Source organism: Phyllostomus discolor, chromosome 7 (assembly GCF_004126475.2).
Source record: "Phyllostomus discolor isolate MPI-MPIP mPhyDis1 chromosome 7, mPhyDis1.pri.v3, whole genome shotgun sequence".
Taxonomy (NCBI): domain Eukaryota; kingdom Metazoa; phylum Chordata; class Mammalia; order Chiroptera; family Phyllostomidae; genus Phyllostomus; species Phyllostomus discolor.
Window position 1 is genome coordinate 30,889,459 of NC_040909.2, and position 21,443 is coordinate 30,910,901.

General features: G+C 52.0%; 1 protein-coding gene across 1 annotated transcript in view; it reads right to left on the reverse strand.

Moving 5' to 3' along the window:
• The window catches only part of RAB6B (RAB6B, member RAS oncogene family), a 53,593-nt gene that overhangs the window by 17,215 nt on the left and 14,935 nt on the right, over nt 1–21,443 (reverse strand). Inside the window, exon 2 of the mRNA XM_028518493.2 lies at nt 9,370–9,428. Within this exon, the coding sequence (XP_028374294.1) occupies nt 9,370–9,428 (59 nt within the window). The remainder of the gene's footprint in view (nt 1–9,369; nt 9,429–21,443) is intronic.

Consider the following 21,443-nt stretch of genomic DNA (forward strand, 5'->3'; position numbering starts at 1 on the left):
CTGAAGTTGTCCCAGAGGCTCCTTATACTATCCTCATTTTTTTGGATTCTTTTTTCTTCTTGCAGTTCTTACATTGTTTTGGGGGGTTTTTTTTTGCTTTTTTGCTTCTTATATTCCAAATCATTGATTTGATTCTTGGCTTCATCCACTGTACTGCTGACTCCCTATAAATTGTTCTTTATTTCAATTAGTGTATCCTTTGTTTCTGATTGGATTTTTTTGTTGCTGTTGAGGTTCTCACTAAATTCATTCAGCATCCTCATAACCAGTGTTTTGAATTCTGCATCTAGAGGATGGCTTCTCTCCATTTTGTTTGGTTCTTTTTCTGGAGTTTTGTTTTGTACTTTCATTTGGTCCATTTCTTTACCATCTTATTTTGACAGCCTCCTTGTGTTTGTTTCTATGTATTAGGTTAGAGCTATGTCTCCCAGGCTTGGTAGAATGGCATAATGTAGTATGTGTCCTATAGGGTCCAGTGGCACAGCCTCCCCTATTACCTAAGCTGGGTACTCAAGGTACACCCACTGTGTGGGCTGTGTACACCCTCCTGTTGTAGTCAAGCCTTGATTGCTGTTGGTACATCCAAGATCACCCATCACCCATCTGTCCAGGGTCACACGGCATAAGCTTCAAAGCAATCTACAGATGGTTGCTACTTGTGCTGGGCTTGACAGTGCCCAGGTGATTCCAAGCTGTGAATCAAGGCCTAGGGCAACTTAGCAAGAGGTATGGGGCTTGCTTAAGCCAGTTGCTGCTTGTTTGAGAGAATTTAGGAAAATCTGAAACATGGACCAAGACAAACCACTCATATGGAAAAGCCACTGGAAACAGCCTGGGTGGGCCAGAAAATTGGGTGGGGTAGAGCCTCAAGGAATCACCAGAGTGGGACAAACAGTGTGAGCCAGGTTGATAGAATCTCAGAAATGGTGCCTGCCTGCTGGCTCTGTGGCTCTGTGTGGGAAAAGCTCAGAAAAGGAACAATGGCCTCTGCCAGCACTTCTGTCTGAGAGAAAGCTACCCCCCAGCTCTCGCCCTGATGCCAGACAATTCAGTTCCTCTCCTATGTCTCTGGTGCCTTTCAATCTGCTTCCCCTGTGTTGGAGCGCAGAGGAATTGAATCTGAGTAAGTCTGTGCATGGTCCCTTTAAAAGGACCTGCCTGGGAATCCAGAAGTTTCTGTCTTCCACAACTTCAATCACTGCTGGTTTTAACAGTCAGAAGGTAAGGGGATTTGTCTTTCTGGCACTGGAACTTTGATCTGGGGGCCTGGTGTGGGGCTTGGACCCCTTGCTCCTGAGATACTCCTCGCCATTTATATCTGCTGCACATGGGTGTGGACCAGCCCACTCTGAGTCTCAATCCCTCCTACCAGTCTTGACGTGGTTTCTTCTTTAATTCCTTAGTTTTAGGACTTTCATTCACCTTGATTTCTGACAGTTTCTGAATGATGGTTATTCTATAGTTCAGTGGTAATTTTGATGAGGTTCTGCAAGGAGGCAAGCACAGTTTTTACTGATGCCACCATCTTGACCGGAAGTGTGCTTATAATTCTTATTAGCATCCTAGTGTTCCCAGAGCTTCAGGAAAGACTGACCCTCAAAGATGTGAGTTCTAAAGGAGACACGCCACTTCTGGCTTGCCTTGCAGTCTCGATTAATGCATTCATTCTTTGTACTTCATTTCCACTTACTAAATAAGGAGTAAATTGTTCTTGCTGGTAACCATGCCACAGGGATGTAAAGAGGATCAAAACAACATGAGCAGCAGGCTTGACTTTGGGTCCTCTCCTGCCAGTGTGCAATCCCCGTGGTCCTCCCCTGCTCCCCTCAGCTGTGCTTCATGAGCCCCTATATTGTCTGATGCCCACTCTGAGGAGGCTGGCCTGCACCCTGCTGTGATTAGATTGCCCAAAACCTGGCAATGCTTACTTATTCCTTTAATATCATTTTGCTTGCAAACGTACTAATGGAAAATGGAAATGGCAGGTACTTCATTTTATACAAAACATGAGGAACTCAGCAAGCACAGGTTTCATAGCCACAGCCACATTTATCTTCTGAAGGTGGCATTAAACAGTGTCAACAGGGGCTCAGACACATAGTGCAGACTAGTACATTACATGCTTCCCTTTGCACAAAAGCTTTCATTGGCCTAGTGGATCCCCAAGGAAAGATGTTCCCTGAGGCACTTGTTGAAATCTTCTTTGTTATGTGCATTTATTATGAAATATATTTTGCATCCACATTCTGACAAGACACAGTAATAAAGTCTGCAGTGGAAATTTGCATGGTGATTTGCATAAATTGACTCAAGACTCTCTTCTCAGGAAATCATTAAAAGGAGTATATGTGTGTCTTGCTTTAGTCTTGGCCAGGCCTTGGTCCACGGCTGGGGAAGCTTCCTTAAGCGGCAGAAAGCAGCTGGGCCTGACAGGCACTTGACAAAGAAGCTGATGTTTGTGTTCCACACCACCAACCATTAGATGAAAGTAGCAGGGTAAAGTCGTGAAAATTAGCATGCAGATGAGGTTGGCAAAACTTAAGGATTCAGACTGGCAAGTACGTGCTGGGGGTGGAGACAGTGGCCTCTGGAAACATGACGGGCAGGGGCTATCCTCGCCAGCAGCTAGGTGCTCTGGGGGAGGAGACGCGAGCTCCTGAGGCCATGGTGAAGGTACCCAGGCTCTTTCAGATACCTTCAGTCCTGGTGGCCACTTTCCTCTTAGTGGAGGTGGCTTATGCTAATCAACCCCCAATTAAATACTTAGTGATTGCCCTTTTATTTCCTGACTGTGGTCTGAAACATCAACCAAACAATATACACCTTCCAACTTTAAATAAGGGGTTAAATATCATCAAAATCCCTTCAAAGGCCATAGATACCCCTGGGTGTGTGGCCTGAAACTCCAAAGAGAGGTCTCCTGTAGGGTCACATATGGATCCAAGTATACAAGACTTGTCCTTAACAAATAGAGCAAAAGATGCTCCAGGTGGTGGTCTTTTAAGGTTGTCTAAGAGCTCCCTAAGTATAACCTACAAAGTAAATGAGGGAGGATTACTAAAATGTGGGGCAGAGAATTGCATTATGGGTCCATTTAACTTATGAAATGTAGCAGGTGCTACTGGGGGATTCACCCATTATCCAACTCACTCATCCATTGGCAACCTCTTACTCCCTCCCTTATTTAGAGACTATAAAGACCATAAAAGCAAACTTCTGCTTTCCCAGCCTCTTCAGAGGCTAAGGATGATGGTGTGACTCAGTCCTGGCCAATAAGACATAAGCTGCTGCTGGAGGGAGAGGGTATTCTAGGGAAGCTCTTGCTTTCTTTTTCTGCCTGGGATGCAGAGGTGACATCTGCAGCAGCGACAGCCAGCCTGCATGGAGACGAGAACCCACACCGCAGAAGGCAGAACAGAATGAGAGCAAGGGCCTGGCGTCTGATGGCATCACTGCACAGTTGTGCCACCTCGGGTCTCACTGTGACTCCTTGCACCTGGGGAACCAAAACCTTCCTTTGTTTAAGCCACCATTAGTCAGCTTTCTGTACTAGGTGACCATACTCCTAACTTGTATATATTCATCAAAAGAGAGGGAGAGGAAGGCAGAGGGGAGGAGGGAGGAAAGGATGTCAGAGCAAAGGCAAGTCTGCCCTCTGTCCTGGACCAGGGAGCACTTGGATGACTGGCAGGGCCCTAATGCAGGGCTCCCCAACCCCAGGCCAGGCAGTGGCCTGATAGGAACCTGGCTGCACAGCAGGAGGTGAGTGAGGAGCCAATAGGCAAAGCTTCTGGCAACATTACTGCTTGAGCTTCGCCTCCTGTCTTCCCCTGCCCCCTTCTGTGAAAAAACTGTCTTCCACAGAACCAGTTCCTGGGGCCAGAAAGGCTGGGGACTGCTGCCCTAGTGGGTCTCTGAGGGCAGAGTCATGCCGCCAAGCTGACCAGCACTCAGGCACATTTCACTCCTGGACTCTGTGCACTGACCCATTGTCTCTGGTCTAACTGCATCTCCTCTTTAAGGAGAAGCACCAGGCAGCTCCCCACGCCCATCAGAGGGACCACTCTCCCCTGGTTGTCTCCCCATTGCTGTGGGCTCTATGAAGACTCACTCATTTCCTTGCATTGGCCCACCAACAAAAAGGCACTCGGTATCTTATTTCCCAAAGCCCCATGCCTTTCCTACTCCCTGGCTTCAGCAGGGGAGGGGACCAGAGACCAGCGTGCATGAGTGTGTGGGTGTGTATTCAAGGAGGATGTTCAGGCTTGACCCATACCCAGGCCCTTTTTCCTCATTGAACCCCTCTTCAAGCTCACCAGCAAAGGCAACGTGGTACACTTCAGGTGTGCAGCTTGGCTGCCCAAGCCTGGCAACCCCCGGACTACGTGCCTGAGTCTGGCTGGACAAGTATTAGTAGAACCTGCTGCCCTGAAAAGAGTTCAGAGCATCAAACCCCACACAGGACAAAGCACTGCTCTCTGAACACCATGACTCCTCACAAATGCCCCTCCCTGAGCACCTGGGATGGGCTGCTGTGGCCCAGCTGGAGCCCAGCTCCTCTGAAAGGCCAACCCCACACTGTAGGGCTGAATCATTGGGGTGGAGACAGATAATGCTCTGGGGGCTGGAGGGTAGAGGGATGGGCTGCAGAGTTGATGACCAGGCCTCAGTAAACCTATTTATTCTATTAAATCAACTTACAATGTTACAGAAAAAAACATCTGATCATTTTTAAAAACCTTGTGAGAGCCCTGGCCGGGGTGGCTCAGTGGGTTGGAGCATCATCCCATACACCAAAATGTTGAGGATTTGATTCCCAGTCAGGGCACATGCCTAGGTTGCAGGTTCGATTCCCAGTTTCTCTCTCACATTGATGTTTTTCTTCCTCTTTCTCTTTCCCCTCCTTCTTCTCTAAGATCAATAAACATTTAAAAACAAACAAAAAAAACTTTGTGGAACAAACAAAACGACATGCTGTGGAGATGTGGTCCTGTAGAAATGGCTTCCCCAGAGGGGCCTGGAAGCCTGCAGGGGTCCATGCTGGGAGGTGAGGTGGGAGCAGGCCACTCTGAGGCCTGGCCAGAGACTGCGGTCCCCCGTGGGATCAGACTGGGAGGTGCTAGGGCCCAGGAGGGGGTTGAAGAGTGTCCCCCCAAATTCTGTCCACCTAGCACCTCAGAATGTGACATTTTTGGAAAAAGGATCTTTGTGGATGTAATTAGTTAAGGATCTTATGATGAAAAACCATCCTGGATTCAGGATGGACCCCTAAATCCGGTGCTTGGTGTCCTTGGAGGAGAGAAGAGGACACAGAGACACGAAGAGAAGGCCACGTGAAGACAGAGGCAGGTGGCAGAGCTCTGCAGCCCCTGGAAGCTGGGAGCGGCAAGGAAGAACTCTCTCCGAGAGCCTTTGGAGGGAATGTGGCTCTGACACTCTTGACTCCAACTTCCAGACTCCAGAATTGTGAGAGAGTAATTTCTGTTGTTTTAAGCCACTCGGTTTGTGGTAATTGCTATGGCAGCCCCAGGAAACTAACAGAGACCCAGGGGGTCAGAGAGGAAAGCCTCAGGGAGAACTGGCAGGTTGGGAGGGGAGAGAGCTCCTCAGGCAACCCCTTACTTGACTTGTGAGGGCTCCAAGGACTCAGCTATCCTGTTCCCTTCCAGGAGGCTCTATGGGACCTGGAAGTGCCCGGTGCAGGCACAGCTCCAGGGTCCTCAGAGAGGCTCCTCCACTCCGGCAGCAGCGGGGCAGGTTCCAGCAGGCCAGGCCCTCTCCTGGGCGCAGCCCACTTGGCTGCTCTCCTAACTTGCACTGTGGTGGAAGGTCCAGGAACGGCCAGTGGTTTCAGCTTTGGCTCTACGTTTATCTCAATCACTGCTGAGATTTTAAAAATACTAATGTCTGAGTGGGCCTATGAATCTCCCAGTCAAATATAGGGGACCCATGAGGGACCCCAGAAGAGTGCTGCTTCCAAATCCTCCCTTCCCACTCCTAGCGGCCATCTGCAGGGGCCTGAGACCAGCGCATTTTAAGCAGGTGGCCCAAGGGCCAGGCCTGCAGGTGTGCTTCACTGGCCTATGGGAGAGGAGGGGGCCTGGCACACACAGGGGCTCAAGTCTCATCACTGTGCAGGTGCCAGAAGGTGTCTTCTATAGCAAATTTTGAAAGCAATTTCTTACTTGATGGTTTATACAATAGAATTGTGGCGTGGATTTAGATGGGTGGGGTGGCGAGAGGTTGGGAAGGCACGTGCCAAGAGGAGAACAAGGCGTGTGTGTAGAAGGGAGGGCCAGGCAGGGGGCAGCAGCAGATCTGCTCTCCAGGGCTCCACAGGCTGAGAAGGTGGCATCTCCCCAGGGCCTGCCAGGTGGACAGGACCCCCGAGAGGTCTAACAGGAACACCCAGCTCTGCATGGACGGGTCCTCATGCCAGCCCCTCAGGCACGCAGGCGTGTTCAACCCCAGGTGGAGGGAGGGTTTGCTGACTGCCACCCAGATGAGGCCAAACCCCCTCTGCCCTCCAGGCAGGGCTGAGGCGCGGGGCAGATTCTGCGGCCAGGTCATTTTCCCCTACTGTCCTCCACGCCAGTGAGTGCTTGACAAACATCTGAAGCCAGAATGAGTGAATGAGAGAGGGGACAGGAGACAGAGCCAGAGGCTCACAGGAAGGATGGGAAGGAGGGAGGGGTGACTCGTCCTGGGAACTCTCTGGGCACCTCAGCTGGTCCAGGTGGATGGTGGGGGCTCTGCTGGGCTGTACTGGCCGATGGGCAGGATGTTTGTGGGGGTGGCTGGGAGTAGTAACTAGGGGGCAACTAGGGACATCCCCCAGAGCCCTTGGAGATCTTGTCTGCTTCCCAGATGTCTCTGCCATCATGTTAAGAAAAACAAACAAAATAGCATTTCCCCCTTTCTATCTCCAGAGAATTCATTAAGATGAGCCTGTGTAGGCACAGAATTGAAGCCCCAGCTTCCTAGTCTAATTACCATATTAAAGGGTACTGGGAAAGAAACTGCCTGCTGGGAAAATAAGGCAGAAAAACCTGCATAAGGGCACCTGCTTCCCTCTGGGTTTTCTCCCCTTCTCCCCATGTGGACAGGGGGCCCCTGTAGCCTCTCAGGCAGGTGGGGTCTAAAGCCAAGATGGACAGCGCCTCTCCAAGCCACTTTGGTATCAACAGGCACTGACCCCGGCCATGGCCACTGCCTGTGCTGGGCACATGAATGCAGTGGTGGATCCGAAGGGTCGTGGGCTCAGCCAAGCCCGGAGCCTAACTGGGAGCCAGAGCACATAGGAGTTCCTGTAGAGTCAGGAGACTGAATGAGCCCCTAGGACAGCATGCTGGGGACAGGGAGCAATGGAGGAGGGTGGAACACAGGCAAACATGTGCTCTGAGCCTTGATGAGTCAGAAGATGTTTCATAGCAAAGGAGAAGGAAGGGCATTCCTGCAGCGGCAATATCATGAGCCACAGTGCAGAGCTGGAAAAGCGTCATGGTGTGGGGAGCAGCAGGCCCACCGGACCATGGCCTGTGGGACAAGCAGTGAGCAGTGGGAGATGACACTGGAGATGGCGGTGGGCTGAGATTTTGAGGGACTCGCACACCACAGGGAGGAGTTGGTCCATGCCAAGGACAGTCACTGCAAAGGCCCTAAGGTCACGATTACCATCCACCACTGCCAGGAGCACCATCCAGCCCAGAGTCTCAATGTGCTTGCTCATCGGGACACCAGCAAGGGGCATTATACTTATCTTGATGTTCAAATACATCAAATAATTGAAACAATATCCATGAGCTCTCTCTCTCATGCACACACACACGGAACACTAAGTCAGACTCCAGAACTGAAGTCAGGTCGACTAGAATCCCAAACACAGACTGACGCGGCAGAACTCCCCTTATGAGGAGGCGAGGCCTCTGGTGAGGCTGTGGTGGCACAAAGCCCCAGCCTGGGGAGGACACAACGAAGATGGTGTGGCTGACATCACCTTCCCAAAGCCAGCGCCCAGGGCTGTGCATGTCCCCCAGAGCTCCTCTCCCAGATCCTCGTGTTCTGACCCTTGCGTCAGCTCTTACCAAGCCCACTAGTGACCTGGCATTTCAGATGAGAGCAGAGAAGAGTAGGAAGTCAGAGAGAGGCAGTGAGAGGGGCTGTCTATGGAGCAAAGATGATGCCTGCTCCAGAGGAAGACACGCGACTATAACCAGCAGTGAGCGGTGCTCCGCAGCCTCGGCCAGCCCAGGAAGGCAGAGGGACCTCTTAGCCCAGCCGTCCCTGTGTGTTCTATAAATATCTCTCCTCTGAGGGCTCGGTGACAAAAAGATTCCATGACCAGATACATCTGGGAGCTCCCACACACTACACCCCTCCTTCTGCACAGAGCCCTGCACTCATGCAGTAAAGGCCCTGAGAAGGTCTGCGGCAGAAAAGCTGGCTTCCTGTTGTCCCCCAGTGCTCCCTAAATCCACACAAGTACTAAACCTCCCTTCCCACCTTTCTCTCTCAAACAACACCTGCTAATATCCCATGGAACCAGTACCTCACAGGACCCACTGGCTCAGAAAAATGTATTAGCATTTGTCTCTGATTTAGGGAAGAAAACAATATCTTTTTTCTTAAAATGATTAAAGTTGGTATGTTTTCCAAAAAGCTATAGTGGCAGGGAAAATTCCCTTCCTTGGCACAAACCTCCTACTCATCAGTGGTGGCAGGAAAGTGAAATGTTACTGACCCCCAAGAGTTCAGCCTTTGGGCCACCTGGAACCACCTCTGGGCCACTGGTTGACCCAAGACCACCCTGGGAGTGAGCAGTCAGAGCTCACTCCGTCCAGCCTCCCGCCCATGGCAGTACAAGCAGTACAAGCCCATTGCGTCAACCTCTTAGCATCTGTGTGTGTGTGCACGTGTGTATGTGAGCATAGGTGCACGCACGTGCCTGAGGTCCAGCAAATATGACCATGCTCAAGGAGCAAGTTCTAGTACTGCTCCGTCACCTCCATTATTTTGCATTTTGCTGCTCCTCCTCCGTGTGATGACCCACCCATGTAACCAAACACTGTACTGGTTAGACCTGCCTATGGGCAGCAAGGTGACACAGGCTGAAATGTGTCCTTTCCCTGCTGGAACACGTTTCCTTGGCCAAGGTTTGGATCTTCAGAAGGGCTCAGGGTCTGTGCTGGGCTGGGGCCAGGGCACATGTGGGAAGCTCCCTTCGAGGTAAAACAAAGGCCCTGGGCTCCGGGAACATCCTGCTCTCCTGTCAGGATTAGCAAGCCCCGGAGAAAGGCCAGTGTGGTCTCCAGGCAACTGTCACGGCTGCAGATGCCGTGGGTGGTGAGGGAACGGGCCCCAGGACCTCACCTGGTACGTGTTGTCGAAGCTGTCGTACATGAACCTCGTGATCAGAGACGTCTTCCCGACTGCAAAACAAGAAGAGGAGAGGGGTTCAGCCTTGGCTCCTGAGCTAGTTCCCTCTAAACACATTTCATGTGAAGAAAACAGACTGAACAAAACAAAAAAGCCCAGAGGGAAAGATGAGATGCAAAAACAGAAGTACAAATAAAAGGCAGACCCAGGAGAGGGCCCGGAGCAAGGCGGCTGAGTCTACACTGGGTGGGCGGGCTGCAGGGGAGCTCTGGCCAGGCACCCAAGAGGCGGCCTCTCCCTGCCCCGTGACTTCCTGCCACTCAAGTCCAGGTCTTTCTTGACCCACAAGAGCCTAACTGATGCAAGAGCCACACATGAGGAATCAGAGCAAGTGGGCACAAGCCAGATGCTCCTCTTACACTGGCCCACGTTTACCTGGAAATACGGCTTTGTCACTGGTCACAGACTATGATGGAGGCAAGATGTTCAGTTCTCATCTACTCAGCTGGAGACTGCTGAGGACGGTGGCTTTCTAGGGACCCAGGAGGCAGCAGAAGTAAAAGGGACATTCCCCAGTGTCCCTCCTGGGTGGGACTACTTTTTATAGAGTGCGCCTGACTGTCCAGCTCCTTACAGGGTGTTGGGCATCACAGGACCTCACTGGACCCTGTGGTTGTGACAACTCCGGACTTCCCACCCCACAGTTGCAAATGCCCTCTACTTGACGGTAACACCCCAGCTGAGAACCACTGTGACAGCGAAGAGAGCCAGGAAGTCACTTGGGAATCCCAGTAGTAGCGCTGCTAATGTCCCAAACTGCAGGGCTTGGCTTCCAACCTAACCTGTGCAGGTCCCCTGGGGCCTGGCAGCGGCAGACATGCCTACAGTAGCATTTCTATCGTCTGGGAGGGGAGGAAGGGTGAGAAAGGGACATCTGTGAGGTCAGGCCCAGCTCAGAGTGCTTTTCTGCAGCTAGACTACCATGGCCCTGGGTGGCTCAGAGGGACTGGCCCTGCTGAGCTCGGCTTGCTGTCCCTCCTGCTCCAGGCCGCCAGAAACAGACAACCATGGTGGGAAAGCCAAGCAGGGGAGCCAGTGCCTGAGAGTTCTCCGTTCTGCCAGTCCCGATTCTTGGATGGGGTGTGAGTGGGCTGGGGGCCTGGTGGGTGGCTGGTTGGTCACCACTGGAATGGAGCAGGGCAACCCAATGGGACTCCTCTGAGAAAGGTCCTTTTCCTTGCTGGAAGACTCAGTTGTGCAGCATGTAACAGACAAGCGTAGCCATCCCGACAGCCGACCTCTGGGATGGAAAGACAGCTGTCTTCTAGTTGGAGGGAGCATGTGATGGACTGAGTAGGGGGCACATGTAGGCGGCTCCATCTTTGACCTGGAATGGGTTAGCTGGACTCAAATCCTACTTGGGGTCCTGTTCAGCTGTGTCATTTCAGGGTGGCCCCTGCCCCTCTAGACCTCAATGCCTCATTTAAAAATGGACCTAATAACATCAAAGACTTCACAGGGCAGTGACAGAAATAAAGTAAGGTAATAAAAGTGCCAGGCACACAGGAAATGCTTAAAACTGGAAGGAGGTAGCGGGTAACTGATGCAGCTGAGGCAGTTCTCAGAATATCAGATTTGAAAACAATACCACCACCACTACTGTACTGACCTTGCCCACCATGTCCCTTCGCTTGGTTGTTCCTGATCTGTGTCCTCTGTAATAAAACTGTAATCTTAAGTAGAGCAGTGTCCCGATTTTATGAGTTGTTCAGGTGAATTACTGAGTAACTGAAGAGGGTCATGGGAGCCCTCGGGGGTGTGGCCAGTTCGTCAGAAGTGTGGCTGGCATGTGAAGTGGGGGGCAGGCTTGTTGGAGACTGTGCCCTTAACCCTGGGGAGTCTGATGCAAACACCAGGTGGGTGGTGCCAGGGTGGGCTGTGGTAAGCAGCAGGGGTCAGAAGAGCCACATTTCTAGGACATCTCTGGGGTGAGCAATAATGCACCTAAGGTCTCTTCTGACTTTACCTGCAGGCTGTCCTTTACAAAGCTCCCGATGAGCATTTAATCTACAAAGTGCTTCCCAACTGCTTTAAATCTCCCCTTAAATTTCACATGAAGGTGAGAAGTGGGGGCTCCCCACACAGAGGGGCCTGGTTAGAAACATCTGAGGGGACCCCAGAGTAAGAAGTGGGGCAACACCGAGCCAGCAAGAAGCAGACAAAATTGGAGAGAGCACGGCTTCCTCCTTTTCCAAGAGACAACAGAAAGCTACGGCCTGGTCCTCAGGAAGAGAGGACGGAGGGCCCACTGGTAACTCTCCTAGGTGGTGACGCTCCGCATCTTACTCCTGTGGGGAAAGCTCAGGGAGTGGGGTTCCCAACAGGATTTTCCCTGGGGCAGCGGAGCGGACAGGCAGAAGAGACGGGATCACAAAAAGCCACAAAAGAACAGGAGGTTCATGGAGTAGCTGAGAATTTAGAAATCCCTACAAAGGTTTCTAATGCCAAGTCATCTCTTCTTGGGACACCAGCCACTGGCGGTGGGCTAATACTGGCTTGCAGGGTAAAGGAAAAAGTCCCAAGGAAGTCCCAAGAATTGGGGAGAGGCAGAACAGAGGATTTTTGGGCGCTGGCTCTCCTGCTTTTCCACCACAGCTGTCTGCTTCTGGCAGCTCGGAGCGGATGGGACTGTGGGCCGAGCTCAGCGGGGCCAGTCCCTCTGAGCCTCCCAGAGCCATGGGACTATGTGGGAGGAACAGGTGTGGGGTCCTGGCCGCAGCCAACATTTTCTGAATGTTCCCACAATAACCATCAGGGACAACAGGTGTATCTGCCGGCCATGTTCCAGGCACGTGCCAGGGGCTGTGCCAGGCGCAGATTACACGACTGGAGTAAATAGAAGAGTCAGGACACCTGCTACCTGAGGCTTGCAGGATTCCACGCTTGCAGCAATGCTGCACCGAGCCCTTAGCACCTGTCTGTTTAGGCCTCAACTCTGAAGTGGGTATTCATATCACCCCCATCTTACACAAGGGGGAATGAGCTGATGGCTGCCGGCCCAGGGCCACAGCTGAGTGGGGTCAGGATCAGGCGGCCTGACCAAGAACGGAGCTCCTATTTCTGCCCCTTCTTGCCACCTTTGAGTTAAAGTGGGTTTCAGGATCCTGGCAGGTCTATTGTCATCACTGTGGATGTCATGGAGTTCCCAGGAACAGCCCGTGCAAGCCAAGGCACCTTTTCCTTGGGACCAGCTGCAGGTGAGGGCCTCTCCCCGTGCGGGTGGTGCATGGTCCAATCTGGAAGGTCAGACACTGGAAACTGAGCTGCCCCGTGGGGCACAGGGAAGGCTCAGAAAGCGAAGGCAGGCAGGTTTGAACACCTAGGGTCCAGCACTTTAGTTGAGTCCTGGACTGGACGACCGGATCATTATTGATTTGCTGCAAAAGGGAATTTCTTACTATTCCTTGAGGCCTGTTTTTCTCACTTCTCTTCTTCCCTGCCTCAGAGCATCCCCAAGCCCGCTCAATCCACTTTCCAAGGCTGCCAGGATAACGTGGCTCGGACCCCTTCTGAACTTGTCAGCTCGGCCTCCCTCACTGGCTCACCCTTCCCTGTAGCGTGTATTTGCACTTTTCACTGTGCGCACATGCTTGGCGTGACCTGTTCCCATCCTCGACTTGAACAAGTCCGACTGCAGGGCCTCCACCCTGACCCTTGACCCCAGGGCTCCAAGGCAGAATTCATTGGTATGGAGGGGACTGACCAGCTCTTGGAGGAAACCCCGGGCAACGCCATGTGACACGCATGCAGGAGAGGCGGCCTCCACACCACTCCTGGGAGGTTCCTGAGGGCCCCGAGACAGAGCTGACTAAAAGGAGCTCCTTGCACACCGCTGCCCAGGCTGTAGGCTGGCATCACATAAGGAGCAGAGCTGGTAAGAGGGCCGCCCTGGGCCAAGGTCCTCTCCATTCTAAAGGGTGGATGCGCCTTCGTCTCCCCACAACTGAGGAGAAGATGCTGGAAGCTGGAGCCAGTGACCTTGCATAGCCCATTTACCTGGCTGCTCCCTCAGTCTCACCACAAAGAGCCATCACCTGCCTGGGCTCTACCACTGGGCCCTAGCCGAGGGGAGACCCGAGAGGGGCCAGAGCATTTGGTGGCTCAGACAGGGGCAGGCGTGTAGGAAGGGCAGGAGATGCTCCCCTGAGTCCCTCCTGCCCTCCCACCAGCCCCCGCCGCCTCTGAGACAGTGGTCTTCCCACACAGCTCTGTGCTCAAGGTCACACTGTCCCGAGTCCCTTCATACAACAGTCTGAGACACCAGTACAGCACAGCGGAGCTTTTTCTGAAGGCAAAGACTCAGCTCTACCAGCAGGATTTCATTAAAAATAAGCAGCCAAATCGTTATCGAGCTTTTTTTTTTTTTTTTTTTAAATCTCTGCTCATGGCTCAGCAACATTCTTGTAATCTTCTGGTAGTTTAGTCTCACATGATTAAGCAGAGAGATGCATTTTTCATTTCAACCAAATGAGGATGAGAAAATTCATTATTGAGTATTTACCAGGAACCTCTACTCTTATTGGGCTTCTACTTTGTGCCAGACAAAAAATTCGGTGCTTTACTTAGGGTCCCTCATTTGATCCTTGTCACGATCCAATGAGTGAGTTATTGTCCCCAGTGTCACAGAGCTCATAAGCTGTGGAGCTGGCATGCAAACCCAGACCTGATGCCAAAGTCCATGCCTCGTGTACAATGTTGTGCTGGTGGATAGAAAGGTCCAACCAGCAGCAAAGCAGGAGATCACACAAAGGATGGGGGTTCAGGCAGCCGGGCAGTCAGGGAGGCCACAGGGAGGAGGGAGGGCAGCTGCTGAGCTGCAGGAGGGAAGGTGGGGAGAATGGGTATTCTAGGTGGAGGGACCTGTGTGCACGGGTGCAAAGGCAGGGAGATCAAAAGTTTGTGAGGACAGACAGGAGGTGACAAGCCAGGATATCGGGGGCTGGGGGCAGGAGCATGTCCAGGAACCATGGGGGACACACTTGGAGGCCTCTACATCTGAGCTTTGTCTCAGGGAGTATGGGGCAGGGTCAGACGTGTGAGGAGAGAGGTAAGTGGCCAACACTATTCAAGGAAGCTCTGTGTGGCCAAAGGGCTAATGTAACCTGAAATCTGTCACTGGGGCCAGTTGTGGGGGGAAGGAGGAGGTGGGCCAACAGGGGAGCAGGGCCAGCAGGGCAGAGGCCAGACAGCCAGGCCACAGTGCCACACGTCAAGGAGTGTGGATTCTCTCCCAACGGTATGGGGAGCTTCAGAAGGGTCTGAAGCACAGGGGTGGTGGGGACAAGTGTGGCACTTTTTACAATGCAGGGCTGGGGCGGTGGCAGAAGTGGCAGCGTGTGCAACCCCCCCAGGCCAGGTAGGAGAGGTGCACAGCTTCTGTCTGGGGTGCTGGGGCTCCCCACTCTCTGGAAGCTGTCCCTTCAGCCCAGCTGCCGTGCTGTGAGGCAGCCCAACGCAGCCTGCATGAGGGAGACCACAGAGACACGCATGGCGAGACACGGAGGCCCCCGGCCACCACTGGCCTCGGGAAGCAGACCTGTGGGTGAGTGAGCCTTCCTGTGACTCCAGCCTTCAAGCTGCCAGTTGATACCGAGTGGAACAGAGATGCGCTTTCCCTGCCCAGACCTGCCCAAACGACAGATTCCTAAGCAAAGTAAATATTCTCGCTGCCTTTGAGCCACTAAGTTTGGGGATGGTTTGTTACACAGCCTCAGGTCATCGGAACAACAGCACTGTGCTTTGGGAAGAAAACTCGAGACTTCTAGGGGAGAAATGGCCTACGGGGAAAGACTAGGGGCAGGAGTTCAGCGAGAGATGTCAGATGTGGGTTCAAGCAGAGGCAGCGGGGCTGGCAGAAATGGCGAAGCAGAGGAGGGGGACAGCAGCCAGTGACTCTTCAGGTTCTGAGGAGAGTGTGGGACACCTCTCTGTCACCTGGCTTTGTGACTAGCAGACGATGGAGCTGTGACGGAACCCAAACAACTGGATTACCAAGTATTACCCTGGATTCAGGTCGCCCATAAAAGCTTTCTTTAAAATTGTCAGATCAGAGGGGTGTTGGGGGGGGGGAGTGGGTAAAAAAGGTGAGGGCATTAAGAGTACAAGCTGGTCATGGATACGGATGACAGCGTGGTGATTTGGGGGGCAGGGGGGTGGAGGTGGAAGAGGGTATGGGAGATAAGTGGTAATGGAGAAAATACAATTAAAAAATAATGTAAAAAAGTACAAGTTGGTGGTTATAGAATAGGCATGGGGATGTAAAGTACAGCATAGAGAATATAATCAATAATATTATAATAACAATGGATGGTGTCAGGTGGGTACTAGACTTATCAGGGTAATCACCTCAAAAGTTACATAAATGTCTACTCACTGGGATGTACACCTGAAACTAATATAATATTGTATGTCAACTGTAATTGAAACATTCTAAAAAAGAAAAAAAATTGTGAGACCAAAGTCCCACTACCAGCATTATAGTCAGAAGAAAATCACATCCTGATTGACAATAATCATTCAGTCTCACGAGCTGAGGATCTAAGGTCATTTCCCATGAGTGACATCACCGGGAAAGTTATTTTCTTACCCGCATGTGAGCTGCTGGCCCGGGGGTCTTGCACACCTATGGGCCGTCCAGATGAGCTCAGTCCCACACACCCCAGAAATTCCACCCCTGCAAGGGGGACTGAATGCTGACCCTTCACAATCAGCTATCAGCACCCACTTGGATGTCACGCGTGGGGCTACTCATTCCACCAGCCTTCCATGAGCCCCAGTCCCCACCTCAGTGGCAGGTCCCAGGTAAAAAGGTTTTTGTACATTGGGGTGACTTCTAAGTAGCTGCAGAGGATGTGAGGTCTCCCCACTGAACAAATACCCACTGGGGGCACACTGTGTGCTGGTACATGCCGGGTGGAGCGCACAGTGAGAAAGCAGGCACACCTCTGCACTCCGGCAGCGTCGTCCGGTGGTGGAGCTAGATTCAGGTGCAAATACCTCAGACGTGAGACAACTCAGGCGAGGGCTACTAAGAGGCTACTGAGAAGGCACAGTCACCCTCCACTGGGGAACAGCCTCTGAAGGAGGTGGCATTTGGAGGGTTCGTGACTGGTGGAGAACAGGCATCACTGAGTGGAACGGTGTGCCCAGGGGAGGCCCTGGATGGAGTCAGCAATGTGAGGCTGAGGTGTCCTGTGCATGCAGCTGTCACTTACCACACTTCACAACTGCCACATGAAGCCAAACCCACCCAGGGCTCCCTCGCTTGGCTTGTGTCCAGGCCACAGGCTGACAGCCAAGTGGGCTGTGAGCCTCCAGCTTCCCATGCTGACACTGTCTCCCTCTCTGGAGGACTCCTCTCTGCCCGTCATCTCCATGGTGGGTGTGGATGGGGGCGGAGAGACTGTCGTGACAGCCAGAAATGGAGCAGAGAGTGAGGCAGAGCACAAGAAACGAGCAGGAGACTTCCTGGGGGTCTGCCGAGACCTGTCAGAGTGTGCACCACCCCTGAGGGAGCCCCCTTGCCAGGCCGAGCCAATCCAGGACCTGCGCCCACCACCTGCTCTCAGCCACAGGTTCCCCTTTACCACCCACACCAGCTCCAGGGCGCTGCAGGACAGTGGGGTCCTGCCTGGCCCTCCTCAGGGTCACGGAACTGGGCCCAGAGTGGGTGGCAGAAAAGACCTGGAGGAATTCACTGCCGTTTCTAGGCCACCCTGGTGGGCTGCCCACCACTTAAACGCCTGGGAAAGGGTCTCTGTATCCTTGGCCCGTGGTCTCTAGGTCAGAGAATATCTGTGGTTGTCAGAAGGGGCTCCTCACAGCTGGAAAGGCAACTGTACTGCCTCAGGTCAGCAACTGTTCCTACGACTGGCTGGCTGACTCAGTGGTCCCATCAGCTCAGTTTACAAAACACAGCCGGGAAATGTGGTGTGAGTGCCGGGAAGGGCTGCCTGCCCCGGGGGCTCAGCCCTAGCCCTGCCGCTGGGGAGGAGGCCACACTCTCCTGGCCCAGCTTCCCATTCCACAGGGGCCTGGGGAGAGGGCTCCACCATGGCCCTGCAAACCTATGCCCACAAAGTCCCCCATTACTGGCCTTACAGGGGGGGTGCACAGCCCCTAGGCCCTGTGGAAACAAAAATGGGCGGAGACATCAGCGACATCTACCTGATCCTCATTTTCTTTTGTTCTGTTTTCACCAAACAGAAAATCCAGCTCCAGCCTTCCTGCAAGCTGAACAAGCATGGGGGGCTTGGAGGCCGGGCTCCCCCCTGCACACGCACCCGGCCACCCAGTGCGCAGAAAGGCGGCTCCAGACCAGGGCTCCGCCAGCTCCTACCCGAGCCCTGAGGGGCCGCCTGGCTCACTGCAGGCTAAATGAGGAAACACATGAAAAATCCCATTTCAAAGTGTTCCCCAAAAGACTCAGACGGTAATTAAGAAATATGCAAAGCTCTTCATTGGACACTTTAATTAAGTGTGTTAATTCCCTCTGCCAGAGGATGCTCAGCCACCTGGGCCTCACCGAGGGACTCTGGAAAGAAAAAAACAGAAGAGGGAGGAAGGCAGGGAGGGGCCGCAGGACAGGGGTGGCTGGCCCAGCCCAGGCCCTTTCTCCTGCCCCTGCTGGGAGGCTGATCCACTGCTGACCCTCACGCTCTCCCACTGCCCTCCACCTGCCCCATTTCCTCTGTCCAAACCTAGTGAACCCAGGACGGCCTGCCCTGAGTCAGGGCTCTAGGGCATCATGCACTCCCCCCAACCCACCTGCTGGAAAAGAGAAAGCCTGGGGTGCCAGAGGAAATTCTGGCATCAGAGGTGTCCCTGGCTGGCTACAGACCTTGGACTTGCCACAGCCCCCACTCAGGGTCTCAGGTTCCCATGAGAGTAAGAAGGAGCAGGACGAATGAGACCTACAGAATCTGCGCCACCTGCTGCAGCCATGGAGAAAGGGTGAGGACAGAAAAAGGAGGGCGAAGGAAAGTGAAGGTCCTTGTGACCCGGGAAAGCTTGGGCTGCAGGTGGGGAGTTTTCCTAGTGTCTTCTACCCCACAGGACACCCCCAGGACTGTTCGTCCTCCACTCCACTCACTCCTCCTGACTACCGTAACAGCCCCATGGTTTCCAGGGACAGGGTGGCCTGCCAGGGCGCCACATTGTGAGTGGGCTGGGGCCTTGGGGGTTCAGCCTCAGTCACCCTTCCTGCACTGATGCCCTGACCCACCTCCTGCTCCTTTCCCCAGAGGTGTCACCTTTGGCAGAAACTGGCAAGTTCCAAGGAAACAGGTGGCCAGCGGGGCGGGGCTGGGCTGGGAGAGGCCCCGGCCTTAGATGGCCACACTGACACCTCCAGTTGCCACAGGGGAGGCTGGGTGTGTCTCCTTTTGCCTGATGGAGAGTTCTCATCTCTGCTTTTCCTCTTTGCCTCTCCAGCGTCCCTTCACTTTCCAAAGCCCCCAGGTCCAGCTGTGGTATAGTCTCAGCCTCAGCCCCTCCCTCCCCCAGGACCCCATGACACTGCAAATCATCCCTGCCCAGCCCACACCAGGAGCTTGTCAGAGAGTCTATACCTGACCTGAGATTTCCTCTTCTCCCCCACCCCCTGCTCAGAGCAGACCCTCCCCAATCACTGCTCTATACATTAACTGTCTATGCCAATCAGCAGGATAGAAAGAGCAGATTTTCCTTGTTTACAATGGAGAATTTTGAGATAGATAAAGGGCAAAGGAGAAGGAAGCTAGAAAGAGAAGGGTGGAGCAAAACCTTTGTTTACGAGAATATACCTTGCATCACCTTACTCGAGTCAGTGAAGTCAGACTCCGGAACTGCCCGATCTCCCTGGCCGTCAAAACAAAAAGCAAAAATAAAAGTAAAAACACATGATCAGCTATAGTATTCACAGTACTTGTGAGATAAAACCAAACTAGTTGCTGAGCTTTTTATAAGAGTTGAAAAGCAAGAAGTTCTTGAAAAGAGTCTAGAATGCAGAAATCATGTGGCCACTTAAAGGGCAAATTTACATGTTTCTATAGCCAACTGGTTGAACACCACTGAGGGAGATCAAGGGTGCTGACACCCCCTGCCTGAGTCAGTGTTCGCAGTCGCGGGGCCAGACCGATGTGCCCTACAAATAAATGATGAAATGAAAAACCAAGGGCCCAGGATTTCCGCTTCTGATCAAGATGGAGTTATAAGGGCCAGATGTGTCCTCTCACCTGAAAGAACCAAAAGACAGACAAAATACATAAAATAATGATTTTCAAGACACTGGACATCAGACACTGAAGGACAATGACCCCTGAGAGGCATGAAACAAATGAGGTGAGCCCCACAGCTGCCCCTAAATTGTTTCCTTGAGAAATTTTCAGGCCACAGCATGGGGAGGGGGAGCCAGGTGGAACCTGGTGCACCCCCTGAATTTAGGTGAGAGCCTGGAGTTCCCAGGACTCAGTACCAGAGAGGAGGGAGATGCACAGAGAGAGAACTCCAGCAGTCTGCAAAGGAGCTCCTTCGAGTTTTCCACTGAGGACTGATGAGTAAACGTGCATAAGGAAACTACTCAAGACTGGGGAAAGGGCCACTAAAAGGGATTAAAGGAAGCGGTGCCTGGCACCCACACAGGGCCTGGGAGAGTGCCTGTCCCCATTTGTTCCCACAGTGGAAAGCGTCGTCAAGCCCAGGACACTGGGCAGTGCAGTCAGAGGGGCTCTGCCTCAATAGCGGGTGACAATTAGCTACAGACTGAGCATCACCCTGGTCCCAGCTAAAAAATCTTGAGAATATTTATAGGAATAAAAAACTACCCAGTCTACAACATGGCTAAAGTCACAGTGTCTGGTATCCAATAGGAAAATTATTAGGCATGCAAAGAAACAGTGAAATATACCCCTAGAGAGGAAAAACACCATCAATTGAAACCAACCCCAAACTGAGATGTTAGAATTAGCAATGACATTTAAAAAAAAGTTATTCATACTGTATTTCATATGTTCAAAAAGTTAAACAGGGATGTGGAAAATACTAAAAGAACATGACTCAAAACTTCTGGAGATAAAAAAAACTATAATGTGTGGGATAAGAAATACACGGAAGGGATTAACAATAGATCAGACACTGCAGAAGAAAGTGTCAGTGAACCTGAAACACCCGGAAAGAACAAAAATAAGTAATCGGAACACCAGTGAACTGGGAGATGATGTCAAATAGCCTAATGCACGTGAACTGGAGACCTCGAAGGATTAGGGAGGGCAACAAGAAAATAATATTTCTTGAAGAAATAATTACTGAAACTATTCCACATTTGAGGAAACTATATACTCACAGATCCAAAAAGCTCAGTGAACGTAAAAGAAACCAAACGAAGGCACATCATAAACAATTTGCACAGAATCAACAGTTAAGAGAAAATCACAAAAGGAGCTGGGGGGAGCGGGGAGAAAGGCACATTATGTTCAGGGAAACGATGACAGAGAGAAAGCTCAGAGACAATGTGAGCAGGGAAACAAGGGTGCACACCTGCAACGTACTAGAGGGAGCACCTATTCACCCAGAGTTCAACAGCTCTCAGGCATATAACACATGTCTTTCAAGCACAGGGAAGAAACACTTCTCAAACACACGAGGCTGACAGACTCTAATATCGCCAGCGCACCCTCAGGACAAGAACTGCGACAGGACTCCTGCAGGAAACAGTGAAATGACACCAGATGCACACGTGGACCTACGCAAAGGCATGAGGAACACAGGAAACAGTCACAGCCCGGGCAAATGGGTGAAATTTCTTGGATATTACTGAAATTTGTTTACAATGGGCTGTTTAAACAACAATCACTACAACCTATTGGATCAGAGCCCTAAGAAAACATAGAAGAAAAATCTTGTTACCTTGACAGAAACTATACAAACCAGAAAAAAAAATACCTTTGAAGGACGAAAAGAAAAATATTGCCAACATGAAATTCTATACCCAGCCAAAATGTTTCAAAATGAAGGTAAAATAAAGAAAATCA